We start from the raw sequence: 19,205 nt of genomic DNA on the forward strand, positions 1-19,205 counted from the left end.
TTATACTATCTATATATTTCTATTTTGTTAAATAATTAATAAATAAATTCAGATAAAATTTAAATTACTTATGAATATCTAAAACGCAATCCTATTGGTTGTGACGTGTCTGGTCATATAAATGGCGGATTGTTTACGTTCTGTGCACAGTGTTTAGTTGTGTGGTTGTGTTTCATTAATTATTTTGTCGCTTTAAATAATTTATAGTTTGTATTAAACTAAAAAATGGCTTCAGAAGGATTTCTTAAAGCGTCAACAAACAATTTACCATGTATACATATTTTTATGGTTTCCGAATTTAAAAAAAACGACGAACACTTTTTTTAAATTAACTAACCCGAATTTAAGGGTGTTAAAGCAGCAGCGTAAGTAAAAATCCGTAAATTTATTATTAGTTGTTCTCTCCTTAACATACTAATCTGTCTGTATTGGTTTAAATTAGGTAAATAACATATGGAATTTTACTTATTTAACTCCTAACCTATACACATGGCTCCTTTAAAAATAAAATGAACTCTTAAATTTGTATTTTGGGCATCACGAGAACAATATGGTGATATCGGATTTGTGGAATTGAAACGCGAGGGTTCTTTGTGCACTGTACAAGGTAGAATTTGCCCAGAACCATGAGTACTAGTATTCTGTCTGCCTCATCATTAGCTTGTTGTTCGTACTTTCATTAAAATGATCCTCGCAACAAAAAACATTGATTTTGATTTAGGAACATCACGTCTAGCTGCTTTGAACTATAAAATTTCACGTGCATAATCATGGGGAACGGTTAAAATAAGTTTGGAGCACTGATTGAGGCATTCTTGCATCCTGGCACAAAACACCACTTATTTTGTGATCTACGAAATGTTACTATTTTCCATTATGCAAGATAATAATAATAATAAATGAAACAATGATAATCACAATAGCTTAAATAATGAAACAAAGCTGCGAAAACAACAAAATAAACACGAGACACTTTGTTGATATGACCTGCTACGTCACAATCGGGATATGCAGCCGACGGCACGGATTTGGCGTTTTTGGCGGAAAATATCCGAATTGAATTTAAGTTCGCTTTAAAATTATTACGGAGACTTTTTTGCAAAAAAAATATATCAGTGTAATATTTGCCGTAACTACTTTCTATATATCGACTTTAAAAAAAAGTGAAAACTCCCCTTTATTTCACCAATCAGATATGCTTTACATAAGGGCGCTGAACGAATCGATTACGCAACGCGACAAATTTCGTGAAATGTTTGGATATTAATCATAACTTTGGGCGTTTCCTGTAAAATAATCGGGAATTTCTGGGTTATTAAGACGTCGCTGATAAATATTTGGTCCTACGTTTCTCCAGCATGCGTGGCTACCTTCAGAAGTGCGTTTGCTTTGGAAGCAAAGTCATAAGAACATACTTTGAGCACATATTAAGTTTGGGTTTGAGTTTTCCATAAATCGCGATTCTCATCAGCAGTAAACAAAAACTTTATTAAAACTGTTTAGCAAAAATCGACAAATTTTCACACCTTCTTATCATGTTGTGCACATTTTCGGCAACATGCTGAGCCAATTCCATTTTAGTGAAACGTTAAATCAAAAGCCCATCTGTCTAATTTGTACCTAACGGCCGAAAGTTGCGCTCTATGACTCAGACGCTATGAAGTGATATTTATTTCAGAGGAAGTTTTAATGGCATTTGCAAAGTTTCGTTGGAAATTGCCAGCTCCAAGATTGGAAGTTACGGAGCCATAAATATACTGCAATAGGAGCGCTTAGCTCCTTAAAAGTTCTGCGGAATCGAGGCCTGTTTAGCTTCGAGTAAAATTTGAATCAAACCGGGCCCCTTTTTAACAAATTGTCTTAATCACCAAACCCAGTTCGGTGTCTTTATCTCTTAGAGCTAAGTCGATTATTTCGCCATTGTAGGCCAGCGAGCATTGAAAATGTATGAGGTTGCTTCCCTTATGGATTTATAAATAAAACATTCTCGGGCCGAAAATAATACAACAAACCTGCCGGGTTAGATCTGGGGAGATCATTAATTCCTGATTCCGGTGGAAATTTGAAGTTTTCATATACCGAGAAGTCTATTTCTGCAGTTTCCAGGTCATTAAGTCGTAATTCGCTACACCGCTAAATCATGTTTAAGAATTTTATTTGCAGTCTCGGGACTTAATCCAAGTTCAATATCGAAAATCGCAACAACCTCAAATCGATACGTCGAATAGAACTTCCGTGCCGCCTCAATTAATTGCGAGAAAAGCCGTGGAAAACGCAAGAAAAATCGCTATCGTCGTTTGCTCGCGTTGACATCAATTAAACTCCCTTTGTAGCCGAAGAAATCTTCTTAATTATCTGTCGTTCCATTTTCCCGGTTATTTCAACGTCGAATTTCATCTAAAACATATTTTTATGCTACGAAAGTAAGTCGCCATGCTTTCAAACAAATTAGTTGCTTTTATCATGACGATAAATCTCGTTACGGTTGCATGCGCTCCACATCTTTTCCTATTTCCACTGGAAAAACCTGCAAACCGTTTTCTTTCGCATAGACGGTTTTTGATTTTAAATGTGATTTACATGTACAAGCAATGCATAAATAGATATTTACGGGAAAAACTTGATTGATCGAATAGTTTAGTTTGGAAAATTGTAGTTTCTCTGGTTGGTTCTGGATCAATTAAGCAACAGATTTTATTAAGTCTTCATGTTGAAATAACAATAAAAAAACAGATTACAAGCAAGAACCAGGTGGAAAATGTTGTTAAGGTTCCAGTTTTGAGAAAAATCTCAATTGAAACACAAACCCCTGGAAATAGTGAAATGAGGATGCAGTTTAGGGGTTGAAAGCGGTTTTGTGGGACTTGCGGCCAAACGTGACTTTCTAGCCGAAAACCTCCAGAACAAACGTTGTAGATAATAAAACATCCAGAACTTTTGCATTTAACACTTTTTGCGATAGCATCAGATTAACCGTCGAAACGGCATAAACCGATTTTTCAGTATTTAATTTTTCAAATAACTTAAGTTTCACTTAAATTTACAAAATTATATTTTTTTTTGTCCTGTGGGATTGCGAGTGCCCGCATCGGGCGCCTCTCCAGGTGCTGGATAGGGGAAAGCCTGCCAGATTAGGTACCGAGGAAATCAAATACTCCAGTGGAATCAAAGAACAAAATCCACAAATTATAATTCAGATAATAATAATACTAATTCAGAAAAAAATTAGAGAATTTCGAAACTTTGTATACACAAAACCAACTCATACTGACCAGTATTTGAATTTTCTCTCAAATCACCCGATAATGGTAAAAAAAGGTATTGTAAAAACTTTATATGATTTTTTTAATCTAATTTTTCCAAGAAAAAACAATTTATAAAATTTTTTTTATATTTTCAGTAATTACACAAATTCTTTTATTGGAAAATGTTTTAATAAAATTGAATTCGCACAAGCAAAACAAAATCAAAATACACATAAAGGAGTAAACCTTTTTATTCCATTTATTTCACGACTTTCAGATCAAATTAAACGAATGGGCAGAAAAAATAATATTAGGACTATCTTAAAAACTAAAAATACAATTAGAAGCAAAATTTCAGTAACAAAACATCGTGAGAAAATTGAAAATACAAAAATTGTAATTTATAAAATTCGTTGCAAATGCAATAAATTTTATATAGGGGACCATTAAATAAAATAATCAAAGAACACCAATCATACATAAGAAACAGAAAATATCATAGATCACATATTTGTCAACATGCATTTGATAATTGCTGCAAAATTCAATGGAATAATTCTATAATTTTAGCAAAGGAACCATCTACAAAAGACAAGGTAAAATTAAAGAATGCGCATTTATTTTACTAAATCAAAATATTTGTGTTGACTCATGTTCATTTAATTTAAGTCATACATGGTTACCTATTAGGGATGTAGTAGTAGGGATGGTCGGTATTTAACGCAACCGCTAAAATAGCAGTCAATTTAACCGGTTGTTTTTGGAACCGTCCGAAAAAGTGGTTCGCACCAGCACAGAACCGATGCGACACCGTCGAGCCATCTATCCAGTTGTAGCAGTTTCAGTTTCGTCTATAAGAATTAGTGTTCAGTTCTTCAGGAACCATAATCGCTCAGATTAGCGAAATGTTGTTTAGTTTGGGTGATGATATAATTGAGCATTTTTAGTCTATAAGTATTACTGTTAATGTGGATTATTTAATGTTATTGCTGACTTAATAACACGCGTAAATAATTCAAATTTTATTACAAAAAGGGTGGTGCCCCATCAATCAGAAGAAGTCCAGTTAAAGGATAGACAAAAAGAAGATTATTCAACTTTTCAAGATTTTGACAGACCTGTTTCAGAACAAAAAAACCCAAGTATATTAGTACTTTTGTTCCATGCGAGACATTAGTTTCCAAAGCGGGTGCTATGATAAACGAGCGAAGAACTAGACTTAGTAAAATCATACCGAAAACAATTATTCTCAAATGGAAAATTAATTTTTAAATAAAAATTAGCTTCTTAAATATTTTCGCACCCCAAGCGTATATTTTATTTAAACCGTTTGATTTTATAATAAGTTTTTTTCCATTTAGTAGTTACTTATGACCCATATATTGCTTTTGCTTTTAGAACTAGAATATATTATTTTTAGTTTACCAATGCTAAGATTTATTTTTTTAATAAACTAAATAATGATTTATCGTCATTATTTCTACCATTATCATCATTGCAAATTTTTAACGAAAAATTGAAAAAGTTACATGTTACATTTGCCACGGCACTTTAGAACCTAAAACCAAAGTAGACCTGCAACGTTGTAACCTGTTCCATAAAAATAACCGTTTAGCACACCCTTATTACCTATGCTAAAATCTGGAGTGTACCAGACAAACATACACCAAAATTATTAACATTAACATTACCTGTATTAGTATAAACAGTGAGATTAAGCCAAAGTCTACTATTGGTTTACTAAGATACTCTTTTTTAGGTTCATTTAGGTTCCTTTGATAACGATAGCAGAAAACAGGTATCGAAACGTCAAGGTATTTTTTTAAATTAACTTCTATACTAATTGAAATTTTTTCTTACAGGTTGAGCTGAACGTTGTGAAGGACATTCTGTCTTTTTTAAAGACAAAAATTTTTGAGGCAAAATACCCAACAAGAAGTTAATGAATATGAATGAATAAAAAAATGAATCCGCCTCAATAATATAGCTTATCAACAATATGGAACTTATGTCATAATATCCATGTTAAGAACAAGATGTCTTTTTTGAATCTTATCTTGAATAAGCATGCATTTTTCTCAGGTCAGCAGAAGACTAGTTTTGGAGTTATGTACATTTTTCTAAGGAAATTCCCTTATCTTCCACAAACAATTGTCTTGATGACAAGTGGTCATTTTATTCGTTGTAATGTATATTTTACAATGTTCTGTGGGACTTGATGGTTTAATTATCGTTAAATGTTTTCCATTTTGTGAAGTTGGAATTTTTGCCAAATATTACTCGGTGTCGAACATATTTCTAGCTCAATGTGTTTTATAGTGCACATAGAGTGAGTGTTTGGATTTTTGAAGATTCTTCCAACACCAAAACCTATACAGGGTGTTTCGTTTGGAAAATACACAACCCATACTTTTTAGTACACAACATGCGGTATACAGGGTGATTCAAAATGGCCGTAATTTATTTTAAGGGGTAATAGGGGCTCACTGGAGAGTACGCAAAAAATATTGAACTTTTTCTTTTCGTTCATTTCTAGAAGATATTAACAGTTGAAAATCGAATTTCAACGTAGTTATTAAGCATTATTTTGAAATGGTTCTATGTTTAATTGGTAGCATATTGGAATACTTAAGCACTCGAAAAGAAAAATTACGACCTTTGCTTCAAATTACGAAAATTTTTGATATTAAAAAAGTTCTCTTTGACAATTTTTTGATGAAAAGTCAAAGCGGCAATGATGTTTTTTGTCATTAACATATAGTTATAGGTAGCCATTGTCAATAATAACAAGCATTTGTCAAACTGTGACTTACTTTAAAGCTCCTTTCACGAATTTGCTCGATTAGTTCAGGGAAAATGCTACAGTAACATAGCAGAAGCTGAAAGAAGTCACGCAAGTAAAGGGCTAGAGAAGCTGGAGATTGGCTCCAGGAAGATAGTGGACGACAATAGATCTTCGGGTTCCATTGGACATAATTGCTGCAGAGCTTTCCAGGGTCACTCAGAGCACTGCACAACAACTGACACTTTCCAGGCACCATATAAATACCAAGGAAGGGCTACATTCCTACCACATATGTAAGATAAGCAGAGCACAAGGACACATTAAACCAATCGCTTACCGAACACCGGTGCAAATTAGCAGGAGTTAATTAACCGAATGCTCTGCTGCTCGAGAAGAGTGGACAAATGAGTGGAACAAAAAGAGTGAAGGAGTGACACAAGGACTCAAATGTATGTTTATGTGTAATTTTTAAACAAATTAATAATTCGAGGTTATTGTGATATGATGATGTAGGGTAACGGTGGCGGACGGGAAAACACCGAAAAGGTTAGATTTCGAAAACTTGATAAATCAGAATGAGCAAATAGTCCAAACATTAGAAAAACCTAGAAGATATCTAATTAAGTTAGATAGTGTTAGTTGTGTTGAAAGAAATAGAAAATTTCTAATAAATGACACCGAATTTAAGAAGAACCCGCCTGTCAACTATACTGCATATGTTGGTAGTAAATATAAAGATAAACGTCACACTGTTATACCAACTAGGTTTAAGAATTTTGATATGAACTCAATAAGTAGTGTTTAAATAAGTATTGTTGATTTAGTAGTACAGGGTTGCTAGCTTAAGAAAGGAGATATGGTATGATGATGTAGGGTAACGGAGGCGGATGGGGAGACACCGAAAAGGTTAGGTTAGAGGAGGGAAATCTGACATGTTGTAAAAGTCAGACAAAGTGGATTTAAACAATCTTCGTTTCTTGTATAACATGACAGTTTTGAGGACAATAATTGACATTTCGAAAAAGTACGTTAAGTCATTCAACGATTCCTGTTGAACTTACCGTTTACCGAAGTTTTTAATAATCACCAAGCAACAGATATTTACGTAATATATTAGGCAGATTACCTTGAGAAACATTGTTGCCGTCTTTCTAATATAGTTTTTTGCAAATTTCTCCGTTTTTAATCACAATTAATTTTTTAAACTACTTTTTCGGTACTCCTAAAACACCTCCAAAGGAATGACGCCAATTTTGAACCACCCTGTATTAACGCGCCCACCCCAGTATAAACGTAATTTTTTCAAAGTACAGCGATTTTTATCAAGTTAACAAACAAACCCCCCTTATGAGATAAGTGGAGTAAAACAAACCGGTTGCTTTATGCTTTGAAACGGGAAACGTAGGCCGGATGCTTAGTTCGATTTCGCGTGTCATCGCGCTCCTATAAAGCAGACACGACCGGAAGCACTCAAAGTTGCTAAAACGGATCCTGTGCCCCAGCTTTAACTGAATACCCCATGTAGTGCGCTTCCGAAGAAGTCGGCCGAAACAAATGGCAATGGGTGATTGGCTTGGATATTTTCACTGGAATCGATCCTTTTCAGATGTTTACTGTACTTACCCATGTAGTCGAGATTGGGTTGGACCATTTTCGACAATCTGGACGTCCATGGTTGGCATGGCACTTCTTGGCCGTCCTGGGCATCGTGCAATTTCTCTGCAAATTTACAAGAGTATTGATTCACCTCAAAGCTATGCCAAAATGCAATATTCTAAATCACGAGCTGCGGATATTGGCAAAGCCATTTTAAGGACACTCGTGAATTTAATATCGAACTGGTAAGCAAACTTCCGTTCGACTAATTGATTGAGAAGTTGCCGATGGAACTTGAGGCTGCAGGAAGATGATACTGTTTCTAGGAGGAAGCGCTTTGAGTTTGGGTAACATAAAATATAAGATTCACTTTCGAATATTTCTCCTGCTACAGCAATAATTCTGATCTTGTAAAGCTCATGTAAAAGCCACAAAAACTCGTCATAAATCCTTACCGACAAACTCCATGCCAGCTAACTTCCAAGTGCCTCGTTTGGTGACCAGAATGCTTCCAGGGCAAACATTTTTATGTATCACATGTCCGGTGAAATGGAGAAATGCAAGCGCTTCTGTTATCTGAAAGGAAGTATCATTATTCTTGTCGTTCGTGTCTAGTATTTCTTTTCGCTCGCCTCTACACAAGGAAAAATTACTACTGGAAGAGGTTTAATGGACGTGGGTGAATTAAATTGTTGTAAATTGGGCCACGCTTTGATACTTTAGGCCACCGATTTTAACCGTGAATAATGATCGTGGAATTGTTCTAAGCCATTGTTTCACTTGGGCAATTTCACTTATGAAGCTAGAAAATCAACTGTTTAGTTCCGGATTTTCCTTTTCTGTTTCGGAGTTCGTAAAATTTCAGACTTTGAGGTTTTTTGTAAATGAGGATGGTGTTCCAACGATATAGTTAAGTAAGGTTGTGCCTAACCGGTATTATTTGTTTCAAAATTCTCACCCTCAGACCAGTTATCTGCATTCTACAAGTTTAGTCAAAACTTCCGCAACAGCCAAATATTTCAGAGAGGATTGGGTGCATTTTTTGCAATTTTGTACACCGGAATTTTTAAGTATACTGATCCAGTATTTATGTGCACAAAGCCATGTTTATAGTCTTCCTCTCAAATGCCCAAATTTCATATTTGCAGGAATACGTTTTTATTTAATATTTAAATTGCCTGCATCTTAAAAACTAAATAAATAATATATTACGGTAAGCGAGAGTAAAGTCGACGTGCCACCACTGCTAGTTGACTGACGTCATGCAGGCAGTAGCGGGCGAATTTTGTCTCGCAGACCGTATACGATTTTTGTTGATCCTCGGGGGAAACTAGCAGCAAAAAGTACAAGTTTTTGAAAAAAACGGCATTCAAAATGTCAAGACAGTCAGTGACAAACAGTCAAGCTGTCAGGGTGTGTGGTGAAAGTTACTACTTTCCCCACGGGATGAAGAAAAATTAATTGAGTAGTGGCGGAAAGATAAATTGTCATTGTAATGAGTAAAAGCAATTTTTTCGCTATCGAAAACAGTGGCAAAACTGTGTACTTTCCACCAAGGGACCAAGAAATAATATATTACTGTACAAGAGACGAAAGTCGAAGATCCGCCACGGCTTGAACTTCACACAACTTGAAGGTCATGCACGCAGTGGCGGAACTTCGGTTTCAAAACCTTATACTTTTCTCTCTCGGCGAATTTCCACCGAGGATCAAGAAAAATAGTAAGTATGCGGTACGCGAGACGAAAGTCGAAGGCCCGCCATTGCCTGCATGAACTTCAAGACTTTCATGACTTTCCTCCTTTTGATCCTCGGCCAAAATTAGCCGGGAAAAGTATAAGGTTTTGAAAAATAACTTTGAAAATATTGTCAAAACAGTCAGCTGACAGTCAGTGACAAAGTCAAGCTGTCAGCGTGTGTGGCAAAAGTTACTACTTTCCACACGGGATGAAGAAAATTTGTATTGGGTAAAAGTCAAGCTTTCGCCATCGAAAACAGTGGCGAAAGTAAGTGTTTTCCACCAGAGATTAAGAAATAGTATATTAGGGTACAAAACACAAAAGTAGAAGTTGCGTCACTGCTTGAAGTTCACGCACGAGGCGCAGCCGAGGGCGTCATGGACGCAGTGACGGGTCTTTGACTAACGTCTCGCGTTGCGTGTACTATTTTTCTTGACCCTCGGTGGAAACTAGCCGAGAAAGTATAAGGTTTTGACAAAAAGCTTTGAAAATATTGTTAAAACAGTCAGCTGGCAGTCAGTGACAAAATCAACCTGTCAACGTGCGTGGCGAAAGTTATTACTTTCCACACGGGACGCAGAAAAAGAAAAGCCATCGAAAACAGTGGCAAAAGTAGGTATTTTCCACCAGGGGATCAAGACAAATATATTATTTCCATTTAAAATAGGTTGATTTAGACTATAAACTTGGCAACTTCGCCCATATTAAATTTCAAAAGTTTTCACTAAATAGTTTCTGAAATTTTATGCTGCGATTGGACCTTTGACTTGCATGCAAGCTTTTAGAGAGAGAAATTTTGACGCCTTATTATCGGTTATTCAACAATTAAATAGAAGACGGGATGTGTATTTCGATTCTGTACCATTCACTCTGAATAATTCTAAATATTTTTAGAATCTGTACGTCTAGTACCTGCCTGTGCAATATGACGATGATAATTTTAAACCACATAATTCCGGTTAAACGTAAACTTATTTTCCTTTGATTTATGTTCCTGACTGCGTGTAATTGTTATTATATTCTCATCTTTCCTTGGTCTCAGTCAAAGTGTGACATAAAACTTTTTAATATCGTTTAATTTATTACGTTTCGGCAAGACAACAGCGCCATCATCAGATTTAAAGTTTACACAAACTTATGTTAATGTTTACCAATTGTAAGTTGTTGTGTGAGTCAAAATTTTTACATACACACTTTGACTGAGACCCAGGAAAGATAAGAATATAATAACTTATTTTACTTTATAGTTGGGACACCCTGTTCATAAAAAAGCTGGCACGCATTCATCAGTTGGCTCCGCCTCCTTAACATAAACGGCCCAGATGCGGACGGAGCGAAAACTGAACGATTGCAGTCATTCACTTGGGAAGCTTCCATATGTCATTTGAGAATGGTCGCATCAAATGCACACGAAACGTTAGATAGAAAGCGAAAACACTTTGCTAAGTGTTTTGTGAGATTTCCCCATTACCTTGTGCCAAACATGCCATTAAAACTATTATACCAGCCTAATTTCCGTAGAGGACATTAGCGAAATTTCCGGAAGATGAATGGAACTGGTATTTTGCCCTAACAAGAATGACAAAGTTGGGTGGAATTTGATTATTTCCAAGTAGATTCCCGGAAGTGGGTACACAAATTGGTCTGATTGGCCAGGCAATGCTAATGAGAAATTGCTGCAGATGAATCGGAGTTTTGTGCATTGAAGAAACTTTGTTCATTAACTAATCAAAGTCGCCCACAACTAGCGTAGTGGAAAATCAATTCCCGCAAGAATTGCAGGTCAACATTAGACTAAATTCAATTAATACCCACATACAATTAGTTCAAAGCGGAATCGAATCGATTCGAGTAGAAAGTCGTTTCACTGAGCAGACGGGCATATGAAGCAAACACGATTCACTTTAACTTTGTAAATTTCGAACTCTCCAGGCTACTACCGAATAAATGCAGTTTAAGGGCGGAGTTTCCGTTAACTCAGCCAACCTAATCCGATCTGCCTTTGATCTAACTCGATGGTGTTTAAATCTCGCCTACCTGCAATAATCCGTATTTGTGTTCGATGTCGAGAAAATTGTATTCTCTTTGCATCACTCCCGGTTTCATGGGCGGCTGCTGAGTGCCGCCCGGCGATGACGTGGTGGTCACCGCCTCTTGGAAAGCGAAAATGTTCGCCAAACTTGCATAAACTGGTTCGGAGGCGAACGCCAATGTGTTGTCGCATTCTTCAATGTTGTGCAGCACCAACAAAAGCTGCAAGAAACTGTTGATTAGACCGATTTACCCTTGCGCTGGCATCAACGTGCAAATAACACCCAGAACTTAATGGAGATTGATTGAGGTTCAGCTGTGGGTGGTGTGAAGTCTTGCAATGGGAAATTGGGGGTAAATAATCTTCCGGAAAAACCTTTGGTAATTTGCCCCAAAAAAATTAGAAAAACACTATTTATTGGCCTCATTTTAGTTCAGGTAAATATTTGGCATCTACTTCTTGAAAAACCTTCCCTTATGCTCAGCATTTCCAGCCATTATTTCCCTAGTGTTTGCTGCACGCTACATTAGCTGTCCTTGCCCCATTTATCTTTATTGGCCAGTTTGTGCGCAATTTTTCATCTAATTTACCCTTTATTATCAAACATCTCATGATTGGATCGTGGTTGGATGCCATGATTGATATGTCGTTGGCAAATAAAAGTGCAACTTTGATGGTTCAAGTTCCAAATGATCTCCTTTATTTCAAAAATTTGGTTTTAAAAGTGGATCCCAGTCAAAAGCTTGCGGAAAATCAAAAGATTTATACTTGAAAATAATCCAAAATGGGCAAAAACCCATCAGCTTCCTGTCACTTAGGGATGAGACATCGATCATATAACATCGATGCTAGCCATCGATCTTGACGTTGAAAGATAATATCGATGTTAGGAAAACATCGAAGGCAGAACATCGATGTTTGACACCATCGATGTTTTGATAGTTTGCCGTTGCATACAAATTTCAAATTGATTAACTTAAACTTAAATAATTTTATTTTACTACTACTATGACATTAAATAAGCGATTAAATGTATTCAACTTATAGTTGCCACATTTTTCGCTCAACTGACTGCAAAAAGAGGCTTCTTTCGGGTGCAGCTGGAGATGGGCCGCTATGCCGCGATATCGTTTGTATCGGTACTATCCAAGAGTTTGCAGATAATGTTTCTATCTAGTAGAAACATCAAATGTCCGATGTTTTCATTTCAGGATCTAACATCAATATTTTATCAATGTCCCAAATTTCCAACATCGATGGTAAAAATATCGAACATCGAACGAATTACATCGATGTTTGCGAAACATCGATGATTTTCTCCCATCCCTACTTCCGCTTATGATAAATGTAAGCATTCAAAAACAATCCCTATGGAGTTCAACTGTTGGGTTTCACTCTTATAATTACTTTAACTAAAATGTTACCTTAGGATGTTTGTACAGCTCCAGTTCCTTAATGCTATTCCTCAAAATTTCAGTCACAGTCTCTTTTCGTTTCGGTTTGTGCAGCTTTTCGGCACATCGTTTCTCGAAGACAAAAACGGAACATTCCTGCAACAAAGGGCACGTTCATTTGGGTGGCACTAATTGAGCCAAACCTCGAGCCTTAAATTGGAACATAATTTGTCCGGTAATTAGATGGCGAATATTCATAAGCACAAACAGAAATAAATTAATTCTATGGCTGGGTTGGAAATGCGCCTTCGAGGAGAACGACGCGACCCAATTTAGTTCACACACAATAACATAGATTTTCATTTTCTTACATTGCAATTCGAGCCGGTTGCGCCATGGTTTAAACAATCTTAAGTAGAAGGTTTTAATTAAAATAAATGCAATTTCTGTGAGAATCCCGGACTTCTTCAAAGTGCCAGACACTGTAAATTCTTGTTAATTGTCTGTTTCTAGAGTTAAATTGCCCGTTTATTGGTTTGGCTTTTATTAAAACTGGGAAACTACTATCATTTAGGATTACGATTTCTGTTTACTAAGCCCCCAGTGAACTAAAATTATATTATATTCGAATCCCTTGCAGGATATTTTAAATAGTTAATACCCAGAAACATTCGCTTCCTAGTGATAATGCTTTTTATCCATCCGCTGAAACACATAAAGAGCTGCAGCAGGTATAAAAATCGGACGAGAAACGAAGGGAGCCTCGGCTCAACATCGAGTTTGGCGCAGCTCAGTTTTTAGAGGCACTCTATGAATTTTTTACGATGTTTCCTCTTTTGGCTGGCAGCTGCTTTTCGGGTGAGTGACTCAAATGAAATAGTTATAAGGTTTTTGCCTTTTTATGGTTTTCGGCTACCGTTTTGTATAAAAGGGTTTTATTTGACGGAAAATCGAAACTTTATTAGCAAGGATCTGACCCCAAAGGTGGCCTGTAATCGATTTTTTCTAGTCAGTCAGAGAAAGTGCGGCCGTGTCTATTTCTATTCTATTCTATAGTGAAAAGATGGGTCAGATGCTTGAGGTTTCCTAGACGAAACTAGGAAGACAACACGATAAGTGAAAATTGAAATGTTTGCAGTTTTGGCGCAGAAACAAAAATTCCACAGGATTTAAATTTTTGGGCGCTAATATCGAGTCAAAAATGACTCCGCCTTTTCATTTTTCATCGTTTTTCCATAACCAGTTGAGTTCCAGCGTTAACTTTCCGATCACTAGATAGATAATTTACGCTCTTATTTAGTAGGTAAATAGAGCGAAATATGACAATAATGACGTAAGGTTCGTTAATGACTCCACATTTTTGCTTATGGCTGGACAATGAAATGAGACAGTGTTCAGGTTTTTGCACCAATGACTAGAGAATAAAATGACACATTTATCACGTGAAGCATTGCCGGTGAAAAATTGAGAGCACACAATAACGCAATATCCGCAAATTTTTCAGTTTTTTGCGTTTTTAGCAAAAGTGGGCCATCGGGTCAAATATGACGCTACCATTTGGCCATATCTCATCACACCGCATTCACTACCGTGAAGTTTAGTTAGAAAATAGTGGCAGTTTGCACACAAACATTGAAATTGGAATATTACGCACTTAGGTGCAACATGACGCCATCATTTCTCGACATGACGCCGCCTTTTTGCTCATATTTCAAGCGCAAGTTGAGCGAGCCGCCAACTTTTTACACCACTGAATAGAGAATCAAACGGCACATTTTTCACGTGAAGCGTTGCCGGTGAAAAATTGAGAGCTTGCACACAATAACGAAATGTCCGCAATTTTTTGCGTTTTTCGCAAAAAAATCGGGTCAAATATGACGCTGCCATTTCGTCATGTCTCATGAAACTCCATTCACTACGTAAAGCTTTGGTTATAAAATAATGGCAGTTTGCACACAAACATCGAAATTGAAATACTACACTCTTAGCTGCAACATGAGGCCATCATATCTCGACATGACGTCGCGTTTTTGCTCATATCTCAATCACAAGTTGAGCGAGGCGCCCAATTTTTGCACCACTGAATAGAGAATCAAATGACACATTTATCACGTGAAACATTGTTGGTGAAAAATTGACAATTTTTTATTTTTTTTGTGTTTTTGGCAAATGTTGTCCATTGGGTCAAATATGACGCTGCCATTTGGTCAAATCTCATGCAACCTCATTCACTACCTGAAGCTTCAGTTGAAAAATAATGGATATTTGCACACACACAACGGAATTGGAATATTACACACTTAGGTGCAACATGACGCAACTTTTTTGATTATATCTCAAGACCATGTTGAGGGAGCCGCCAAATTTTTGAACCACGGAATAGAGAATAAAACGGCACATTTATCACGTGAAGTATTGCCGGTGAAAAATTGAGACCATTCACACAATAACGAAATGTCTGCAATTTTTTGAGTTTTTTGCGTTTTTCAAAAGTGGGCCATCGGGTCAAATATGACGCTGCCATTTGGTAAAATCTCATGGAACCCCATTCACTACGTGAAGCTTCAATTGACAAGATGAGGGAGCCGCCAAATTTTTGAACCACTGAATTGAAAATTAAACGGCACATTTATCACGTAAAGCATTGCCGGTGAAAAATTGAGAGCTTTCACACAATAACAAAATGTCCGCAATTCTTCAAGTTTTTTGCGTTTTTGGCAAAAGTGGGCCATCGAGTCAAGTATGAGGCTGCCATATGGTCATATCTCATGAAAACCCATTCACTACGTGAAGCTTTGGTTAGAAAATAATGGCAGTTTGCACACAAACAACGAAATTGAAATATTACACTCTTAGCTGCAACATGATATCTCAAGCACAAGTTCGCTCAACTTTTCGCTCAACTGCCCAATTTTTGCACCACTGAATAGAGAATCAAGTGACACAATAACGAAATGTAAGACATTTTTTATGTTTCTTGTGTTTTTGGCCAAAGTTGTCCATCGGGTCAAATATGACGATGCCATTTGATCATATCTCATGAACACCTATTCACTACGTGAAGCTTTAGTTAGAAAATAGTGGCAGTTTGCACACAAATAGGGTAATTTGAATATTATACGCTTACGAGCAATGTCACGCCTTCATATCTCAACATGACTTCATATTTTTCCTCATACATGTAACTCTCGAATAAAATGAGCTTCTGGCCAGATTTTTAGTAGTGTGGTAGAAACCACACTACTGAAGCAGTGGCAGGTTTTACAATAAAATATATATTTTTTAAATTTTTAGTTTTTAACGGTTTTGGGAAATGTGGGCCTTCCCCTCAAATATGTCGTTTGATCAAATCTCATGAAACCCTAATCAAAAAGTGAAGCTTCAGTTAGGAAATAGTGGCAGTTTCCACACAAATAGCCATTTGAATATTACGCACTAAGGTGCAAAATGAGGTCAATAAATTTCAACATTACGCCTTCTTTTTGTTCATATCTGGAGAATACAACCAGCTAGAAAGCTGATTTAACTAACACTAGAAGATTAAATATCATATGGCAGTTTTCAGACAAAAACTAAATTTCAACACAGTTTTGAGCTTTTTGCCGTTTCGGACAAAGTGAAACATCGGTTCAAACATGACTCTGCCATTTGGTCATATTTTATGCATCATCTCAACATTAAATTAGGAAATAGTGGCAATTTTCACACAAACTGCAAATGGAAGATCAGCCCATTGTGTCTCAATAGCACGCCCCCGTTTTAGCTCATCCTACGAACCAATCGAACTAACGCGTCCATTATTTCACCACTACACAATTACCAAATTGAGCACCGTTTTGGTAAATTTTATTAGTTTTCCCACACTAACAGCTAACTTTTCAGTTTTACATGGTTTTGGCAAAAGTGGGCCGTCGGTTCAAAACTGACTCAGCCTTTTTGGTTGTATCTCAAGAACTCTTTGAGCCATGAGTTTTTGTGCTACCGTCGAATCGAAAACGCAAAACTGCATTGCCTGCGAAAAGTTTTCATTTTGCAGCTTCTACAGAACAAAGTAAATTATAAAATTACACACTTTTTGGCACAAGTTAAAACTAAGATTTTCAAACATGCCGCCACCTTTTTCCTCATACCTCAGGAATGAATTGAGCAAGTAAGCTGTGTTCTATATCATTGAAGAGAGCATTAAATAGCGCATTTATGAAGTGAATCAATGGTTGGCAAAAACACGATTTTCACTTTTGAGTGGCAGCCAGAGAAATTGACTGTCAATTTTTCAAAATTAAATATGTTTTCCTTATCTGAGCAATTTGCTCAATAATTTTTATCTAGTAACTGTCTGTCTGGTTGATTCGTCTTCATATTCTAATGTAGTCTTACAGTAGATTATTAGTTATACACCTGATTTCCATATTTATTAGTCTGTTTCTGCTTTGCTTACGTTACACTCCCTGAACAAGTCAAGGTAATTTTCCCTAAAAGGAAATTTTGATACAATTTCAAATACATCTGGAAACCGAAGGAGGGCACGCATTTGCAAATTGCACTTGACATTAGCGTCGATTTGCTCTCAATTTGTATCTTTTCTCCATTTCCTCGTCTCTGCTCGAATTTCCAAATGAGAACCGAGAAGAATGTACGATATTGGCAGTCTATCGAAGAAAATACGACCGGGGAATACGTAACGATTTGATTGAAAATAAGAAAACCGGAGGAGCTCAATTAAATTCCTTGCAAGAACAAAGCGCAGATAATTAACTGGACGTTTCACTCGAAATCCCTTTGAAAACTTTGATGTCCAGAAAGTTTCCTGAATCGATCCCATTGAAACAGTGCGATAATTATCCCAATGCGCCTTCAGGCTGGGGTTTTGTGGACAGAAAGATCCCGTTTGAGTCCGCTGTGATCTGGCTTTATTTACTCTCGTCACTTTTGTTGTTTTTCTTCGCTGCTCACCATCTCGCTTGTGAAAATCCTTTTTCCAATACGCTGACTCGGCTCGAATGGATTTTAAGCAACGTCTACTAGTATTAATATTTTGATAAAGGTGCCTGCAAATAACGTAATCGGTTTACGTGTACGTCGCCTTAAAACTGATTTTCTATCTAAATTATTTACACCAGCTTCCGTGGGAAGATAAATGTGGTTTTGGTCGGTCGAATAGAGTGCAAAGCTGCAGAATGCTCGACAATGCTTGGCAGCATGTCTTGCACGCTAAATCTCAAAGTTTGCTTGTGCCGTAAATTGGTTCGAAAATAAAAGACACGAAGATTAGGGCGAAACTAAATAGGCCAATAAATTCGCCAAACTTCAAGTCGTTAGGAGTGTAGCTCGAAGGATAAAAATACACCTTCACGTTTCCTTTCCGCAGCCTTTGCAGGTGATAAATCGCAAAAACAAGACGGAAAGACGGTTTCAAGTCGATTCAATTTGGCCCAGCATAAAGTGGGTCACGTATTTTCAACAATTCATGATTTACACGTTTGGACCTTGCAACATAACTTCATGATTGAAAGAGCTTTCTAATGGAAAACTGTTGAAACAGGGATTTTTCATGCAACAATGCCCAATTATTTACATTGCGCGTTACATATATAACTCGCATGACTTCCCACGCATGAGCTCACACGGCCGGGCTGCATAAATACGATAGGGGATCTAGTAGTTGAACCAGCCTTAGTCGGAAAGCACGGGAGATCACTTCGCCCACTGCCTCATCGCCTTTGACAATGTCCACCGCAGTTGTAGACATTATCAAACTATCATATTCAATGAAATTTGCAACAGTGGAAAAATATCCGAAGAATGGCTGAGTTCGGAGTTTATGGTTCTCCCAAAGAAGCGGGGGGCTGAGGAGTGCAGTAATCTGAGCCTCATGAGTCACTTATTAAAATTATATTTTAATATTATACATCGGAGACTGTACAAACTCTGTGAAGAGCAGATATCGCCAACACAGTTTGGTTTCATGAAGGGACTTGGAACAAGAGATGCCCTTTTCAGTGTACAGGTGCTCTTCCAGCGTTGCAGAGATATGACTTATATGCTTGTTTCATTGATTATCAAAAGGCGCATGATGAAGTTAAACAAAAGGATGAAAGTTCTGCAAGCTAGTGGACTTGATGGCAAAGATCTACTCATAATTAAGAACTTATACTGGAATCAAGCAGCTTTCGGTAGAATTAACCATAGCAAAACAGAGAAAGTGCGAGATCTTAAGAGGAGTACGCCAGGGATGTATATTGTCACCTCTCATACTCAACATGTACTCAGAAGGGTGTTTTCCAAGAAGCTTTAGAATACACGGAGGCAGGAGTACTACTAACGAACGAACAACAATTTCAGATATGTCGATGACACCGTCATATTTGCAGACAATGCACAGGGACTGCAGCTTTTATTGGACAGGGTAGTTGCA

At 36.9% G+C, this 19,205-nt stretch overlaps 1 protein-coding gene across 3 annotated transcripts in view; it reads right to left on the reverse strand.

The window, feature by feature from the left end:
• LOC109537709 (SCY1-like protein 2) overlaps positions 1-19,205 on the reverse strand; it is a 105,186-nt gene that overhangs the window by 35,701 nt on the left and 50,280 nt on the right. For all 3 annotated transcript variants that reach the window (XM_019904565.2, XM_048669738.1, XM_048669739.1), the window contains exons 3-6: positions 12,821-12,946; positions 11,402-11,617; positions 8,082-8,202; positions 7,654-7,749 (exon numbers count right to left, since the gene is read on the reverse strand). In XM_019904565.2, coding sequence (XP_019760124.1) covers positions 7,654-7,749; positions 8,082-8,202; positions 11,402-11,617; positions 12,821-12,946 — 559 coding nt within the window. The remainder of the gene's footprint in view (positions 1-7,653; positions 7,750-8,081; positions 8,203-11,401; positions 11,618-12,820; positions 12,947-19,205) is intronic.

This window comes from Dendroctonus ponderosae, unplaced genomic scaffold, assembly GCF_020466585.1.
Source record: "Dendroctonus ponderosae isolate FM_Combo_2020 unplaced genomic scaffold, Dpon_F_20191213v2 Dpon_F_20191213_9, whole genome shotgun sequence".
In the NCBI taxonomy this organism is placed as follows: domain Eukaryota; kingdom Metazoa; phylum Arthropoda; class Insecta; order Coleoptera; family Curculionidae; genus Dendroctonus; species Dendroctonus ponderosae.